At 55.6% G+C, this 5,968-nt stretch overlaps 2 protein-coding genes across 4 annotated transcripts in view; both read left to right on the top strand.

The window, feature by feature from the left end:
• The window catches only part of Prr14 (proline rich 14), a 6,451-nt gene extending 2,806 nt beyond the window's left edge, over nucleotides 1-3,645 (top strand). For 2 of the 3 annotated variants that reach the window (XM_023723056.1, XM_023722983.1), the window contains exons 3-11: nucleotides 263-381; nucleotides 454-643; nucleotides 922-965; nucleotides 1,161-1,255; nucleotides 1,879-2,467; nucleotides 2,601-2,670; nucleotides 2,747-2,838; nucleotides 3,103-3,174; nucleotides 3,263-3,645. In XM_023723056.1, coding sequence (XP_023578824.1) covers nucleotides 263-381; nucleotides 454-643; nucleotides 922-965; nucleotides 1,161-1,255; nucleotides 1,879-2,467; nucleotides 2,601-2,670; nucleotides 2,747-2,838; nucleotides 3,103-3,174; nucleotides 3,263-3,542 — 1,551 coding nt within the window. In that variant the 3' untranslated portion in view covers nucleotides 3,543-3,645. Of the gene's footprint in view, nucleotides 1-262; nucleotides 385-453; nucleotides 644-921; nucleotides 966-1,160; nucleotides 1,256-1,878; nucleotides 2,468-2,600; nucleotides 2,671-2,746; nucleotides 2,839-3,102; nucleotides 3,175-3,262 lie in introns of all 3 variants that reach the window. The other variant, XM_023723003.1, reaches the window with a different exon arrangement.
• Nucleotides 1-5,968, top strand: part of Fbrs (fibrosin) — a 20,804-nt gene that overhangs the window by 3,110 nt on the left and 11,726 nt on the right. Inside the window, exon 3 of the mRNA XM_004622972.3 lies at nucleotides 4,464-4,471. Coding sequence (XP_004623029.3) covers nucleotides 4,464-4,471 — 8 coding nt within the window. The remainder of the gene's footprint in view (nucleotides 1-4,463; nucleotides 4,472-5,968) is intronic.

Here is a 5,968-nt window from a genome sequence, read left to right on the forward strand (position 1 = left end):
GGGCTGGCTGGCATGTGGTGCTGGGGGATTGAACCGCAGTCCCTGATGCTTTGCCAAGCTAGTTCCAAGTAGGTGCTTTAGACCACTGAGCCATCTCTCCAGCCCCACCAGCCTCCACTTCAGCCCAACTTACCTCTTGGGTGATCTGAGCAGATTCTAGCCATGATCTCGGTCACTTTTGTGGCTAAGGGCATTATTAGGCACCAAGGAGTCCTGTTCAGTCCAACCTCATGCCTGCTCTGGATGTTTCTTCCTCTCCTAGGTCTCCCTAACCCGACAAAAGGAGATCTCCATCCCATGGGACCACAGCAACCACCAAGATGCTGTCTGTCACCAGTCACCCTCCTCAGCACCCAGGCAGGTCAAGTGGTCTTCTCAGGCCAGCTGAGCACTGAGGGGCGGGCAGTAGGCCGGGATGTTGGTGCTGAGCACACTGAGCTCCCTGTTCTCTCACAGGCCTCCTGACTCACTGCATTTATGCAGAGACCCCTTAAGCCGAACCCACCGATCTTCTACCCTGAGGCGGCGATCAAGGATAAGCCCTGGCCAGGAAAGCAGTCCTTCACCAAAGGTGGACCGGACCCCGCAACCCACCCTGGTGGTGTTGCTGGAAGATATTGGTGCTCCCAGGCCCCCAGCAGAGGTATAAAAACAGAGTCGAGGCTGTCAGTGGTCCAACTAGAACAAGTACACCAGTGAGGTAGAAGACACAGTAGGAAGCCTGAACTGGGTAGATTTCTCTCAGGACAGGACGACAGCACTGTAGGTGGCAGACACTGCCCGAGCAAAGACTATATAAAAAAGTCTTTGGTGTGAACCCAAGGGGGTTGTCTGGGGCCTGAAAGAATCAGAACATGGCGAGCTAGGAAGGCCAAAGAGGGCTTCCTTGCCTCTCCACAAATATCCCATGTTTACATCCAGGGCTTCGTCGATGAGAGCCCCAACTGCATCATCCCAGCACAGAGGTGAGAGATGGGGAGGGGTTATCACAGTGTTTTTGCCACAGCCATCACCCAGGTAGCTAGAGCTAAGGGCCTCAGGATGTCCTCACCATGTCTTCCTCGTAGCTCCTTCAGAGGACTTAGGGATAGGGGAGGTGTCGGCCTCGGGGATCTGACCCTGGAGGCCCCTCCAGCCTTTACCTTGTTCCTCCATCCCAGAGCTGAGCTTGTGACGATGATTCACCAGTCAGGACCTGATCCCCCATTCCAGCCACGCACCCTGCCTGCAGACCATCTGGACAGCCCAACCCCAGGTAAAACTCAAAAGGGTGAGACTTGGCGTCTAGAAAGCCCTGGTTGAGGTTTTTGTTTTGTTTTGTTTGCTAGAGTCCAGCTACGTAGCCCACACCGGCCTTTAACTGACAGAGGTTGTCCTGCCTCTGCCTCCCAAGTGCTGGTTCACAGGCATGCACCAGCATAAAGCTCCTAGTTGAAATTGTGTCAGGGCCAGGGAGATGGCTCAGTGCAATAAGCGCTTCCCTGGCAAGCATAGGGGCCTGAGTTCAATACCTTGATCCACCAAAAAAAAGAAAGAAATTGTGTCAGATGCAGAAATTGGAATTTAAGACTGTCAAGGCCAGAGGTTCAACTCCTAACTAGGATTTATGTTTTAGGAGTAGGCTTATTCTTTTTTTTTTGGTGGAACTGGGGATTGAACTCAGATCCTTGCGTTTGCCAGTCAAGCGCTTATCTTACTGAGCCATCTCCCCAGCCCCAAGAGTAGGCTTATTCTTTTTTTTTATTTTTTATTTTTTATTTTTTTATTTTTTATTTTTTTTTAGGCTTATTCTTATGTGGACAAAGTTTAGTGTTCAGGGGAGGGACTTAGATGCCTGCACTTGAGGAAAACCCAGCTGTGACACTCTCCTTTCCTCAGCCCCAGATCCCGTTCTGGAGCCCCCATCAACCCCACCACCATCCAGCCTTCTACGCCCCCGCCTCAGTCCCTGGGGCTTGGCTCCCCTCTTCCGTTCTGTGCGCTCCAAGCTGGAGAGTTTCGCTGACATCTTCCTCACACCCAACAAAACTCCAGAGCCTCCACCTCCGTCATCCCCCATGAAGCTGGAGTTAAAGATTGCCATCTCAGAGGCTGAGCAGTGCAGGGCTGCCGAAGCAACAACATCCATCAGCCCCCGGCCCCCTATCCGCCAATGGCGGGCTCAGCAGCACAGTATCCCTACCCCTCTCTCTAAACTCTCTCTGGGCCGAAGTCACTCCTGCCCTGATCTGGGGCCCCCTGGGCCAGGCACCTGCACCTGGCCCCCTTCTCCACCCCAGCCAAGCCGGCCACGCCCACGACGGCACACTGTGGGCGGTGGGGAGATGGCCCGTGCCCCACCACCTCCTCTGCCCTGTCTCCGGAAAGAGGTCTTCCCTCTTGGGGGAGTAGGAGCCTCCGCTTCTCGAGCCACATCTTGCGCGTCCACTGCATCTACTTCCTCCTTCTCTGAACCAGCAGAACCCAGGTAGAGGTCAGAATGAACCCTCCTTGAAGCCCTGGTCCCAGCAGAGCCTGGCTTCCGTCCCTCAGTATGCAGTGGGCAGGAGATGGAGATACTGCTGTCAATCCTGTTTGCCACCCAGCATCCTTTTCTGCAGGTTGGGCTCAACCAAGGGGAAGGAGACCAGGGCCTCAGAAGACCAGGTGCTTTCAGACCCTGAGACCAAGGTAGGAGCACAGGTGAAGGGGAGGAGACCCGGACCCTGAGCCAATGACATTCTTCCATTTTGCCATTTTTTTGCAGACTATAGGAAAAGTTTCCCGATTCAGGATACGCAGAACACCCAACCGTTCTCAACTAAATCTTACGCCAATGGGGCTGCCCCGACCAATCAGGTGAGGAGCTCACTAGGTAGGGTGCTGCCTTGACCAGACAGGTGGGGCTCGTATCTCCCAAGTGGGGCTTTATCTCCTCTCAGTCTAGCCAGGAGATTTAATCTGATGTGGCTTGTGTTTCGAACTCCCCATCTGCCTCCAACAGCACACCTGGCATCTCCTGGCATGCCCCAGAAACTAAGATATAGCCTGGGCTTTCCCTGTCTATCCCTTCAAGCTCCGCTACCCTGAGGTTTCTCAGTGGCATCTGTTCTTTGCTTCCAGATTGAACAAGAAGGAGTTCAGCTTGGAAGAAATTTATACCAACAAGAATTATCAGTCACCCACAACCAGGAGGTGAGAAAGTTTGAAGCTCAAGGGTGGTAGAGGAAGGCTACAACCAGGGAACATGTTGGGTAACAGTGCCTCTTCCTGCCTGGCCCAGGACCTTTGAGACCATCTTTGAGGAACCACGGGAGCGCAATGGGACTCTGATTTTCACCAGCTCCAGGAAGCTCCGTCGGGCTGTAGAATTTCGAGACAGCAGCCTTCCTCGATCCCGTCGGCCATCCCGTGGAGTCAGGGCTACCACTGGCAGGACTGTTACTCCCAACCTGGCACCCAGCCCAGATGTGGGCCCTCTGCTGCAGAAGCGGCTGGAGGAACTAGATGCCTTGCTCCTGGAGGAGGAAAAAGGGGATGGGGAGCTGCTCCATCAGTCCTAAGAACTCCGGCCGTTTTTCCGTCCACCTCCTAGAGGCAGCTGAAACCTCTGAGGCAGTTATATTTTTTTCTTTATATTTCTAGTAAAATTTTCAATGTTTCTGATTTGTTTGTCTCTAACTCAATGTGAGACTGGCCGTACTGCCTGATGTTCATCTGCCGCACAGGTCTGGGAAAAGGACGGGTGCCAGGGAACATGAAAGAAGGGTATTGGGGATGGGGAAGAAAATGGTTATTGGAAATTCTCAATTTGAGAATTCTCCTTTGCGGAAGGATATTTATGAAAAGCTCCCGGTGAGGGTCCTCCTGAAAAGGGCACAGGCTGGCATGGTGTCACGGTGCCTGTAATCCCAGCTACTTGGGGAGGCTTAGGCAAGCGGATCACAAGTGTGAGCCCAGAGTGAGTGGTTTAACAAGACCCTGTCATAAAATAAGAAAGTCTGGGGATGTGCGTAGCTCAGTAGCCCCTGAATTCAGTGCCCTGTATCACAGAAAGAAAAATAAATAAAGACGGAAAGGCTCAAAGTACACCATGGCCTTGGTGAAGACCTGCTGGATTCAAGAGCTAAACGCAAGCCGCCGTAATTCCTCACCTAGGACGACGGATGCACTTGGGAGAGCCGTTGCCTGTGAGCGCGCCATGCGGTGCCCACAATAAAACAGCAAGGCAGGCAAGGAAAGCAGATCTGGTGGTGACCAGAGCAGACTCTAAGGGGAGTGAACGGGAATTGTTTCCAAATGAATGTGTGAGCGCGTGCATGGCGAACAAGTGCAAGGTGTTTTTGTACGTGGTACCGCTCCGAGCGCGGAGGCCGGCGCTGGGAAAGTAACAGGTAACGGACGCCGCTGCGCCCGGTTAGGGAGCGGGCACCGTACGGCGGAGGGGACTGGGGGGATCGTCATGCGCGTGCGCGAAACGCCGCCGAGCAGCGGAAAGGAGACGTGGTGCCACAGGACTTTTCGCAGCCGCGCGCCACCTAGTGGTCAACTGTCCTCTAAAACCGGCATCACATCCAAACCCCTAGTCAGCTCCAGTCGACGCCATCAGAAGCGGGCCAATTAACGAAGAGCAGGAAGAGGCGAGGTCACGTGGGACAGGACTGCAAACACCTACTTCTAATCAGTCGAGTCACAAGACTTGAGAAAGGGCGGGAGTAATGACGTAACCCAATCAAAGATTTGGGGGCGGTTACCTATTTCTCCCCTCCCCAAAGTTTGACTCCGCCCTTCACTTTGACGTATAGCACTTCCTGCCCTATCAACGACTGAGCCTGCAGCGGCCCGGAGGAAGGGGGCGGAGAGTGGGAGGAGGCAGCGAGAGGAAGGAGGCGTAGGCCGAGGAGGAAGAGGGAGGAGGGGTAGGAGAGTCCAGGCGGAGAAGAGGCCCAAGACTCCAAAGGAGACGACGGGCGGTTGTGCTGGAGTTCTTTCGGTACCCAACGGCTGTTCCGGATCCCTTAAGGCACAAGTCAAGGGAAAAGCAGGAAGAGACTTTTATGTCGGCGGACAGAGAAGCTTTACCCGTCACCGTTGCCTCACATCCGGGGCTTTGGAGGGCCGGCCCCCGCAGCCCCGCCCCCCTTCGTGCCTTTCATGGCGACCGGAGGCGGAGGCTGGTGTAGCTAGGCTTGGAGGAAGCCCCTTTAAATCTTCTTAAAGGGGTGGTCGTCGCACTCGGCCGATTCTGACGCCTGCCTTAAAGGGGAAGCCGTCGAACAGAAGCTGACAAATTGAAAACTGGACTGTTGGGAGAGTTGGAGCGAGTGGGATTTCCCACCTCTTTTCCCCGCCCACGCTACAAGTCCTTTAAATTCGGCTTAAAGGGGAAGTGGCTGCTTGTGGAGGACTAGAAACTTAACTCGAGAGTCCTTAAAGGGACGGCTTGCTGTTTGAAGGCTTCTGGGCTCCTTAAAGGGGCGGCCTCTTTTAACCGGAGGACTTGAGACACTTTAAAGGGGAGGTTTGCGTTTCAGGTCGAGCTTTCGGCCCCTTTTAAAGGGGTGGCCCTTCCTCTTCCTCGGGGAGACTTGCCTCGACCCCTGGCAGGGGGCGGCTACCGCACTAGGCCGACCGGACACATTCGGGTCGCCTTAAAGGGGCCGGGGGCTGGACAACTTGAGGCCTCATCTTAAAGGGACGGCCGCCCCGTTTTCGCCGTCGCGGCCCCGCCGGCCCCACAGGGGGGGGCCCTCGGGCTTGTCGCCCCGGGGGCGGCGCCGGCTCTCCAGGCCTTGGCCTTGGGGCAAGCTCAGGGCCAGCGGATCTTGCTCTAAAGGGGAAGCCGTGGCCTTCCCGTCTCTGTGCGGTCGGCAGCGCCGCGCCTGCGACCCCAGGCCTGCGGACAGGCCGCTCCCGGCCCCGCCGCCTCCGGATGCGGCGCTGAGGGCCGTCGCCATGGAGACGGCAGCGGCCCCGGCCCCGGGCTGGG

This window comes from Octodon degus, unplaced genomic scaffold (assembly GCF_000260255.1).
Source record: "Octodon degus isolate 3935 unplaced genomic scaffold, OctDeg1.0 scaffold00001, whole genome shotgun sequence".
Classification (NCBI taxonomy): Eukaryota; Metazoa; Chordata; class Mammalia; order Rodentia; family Octodontidae; genus Octodon; species Octodon degus.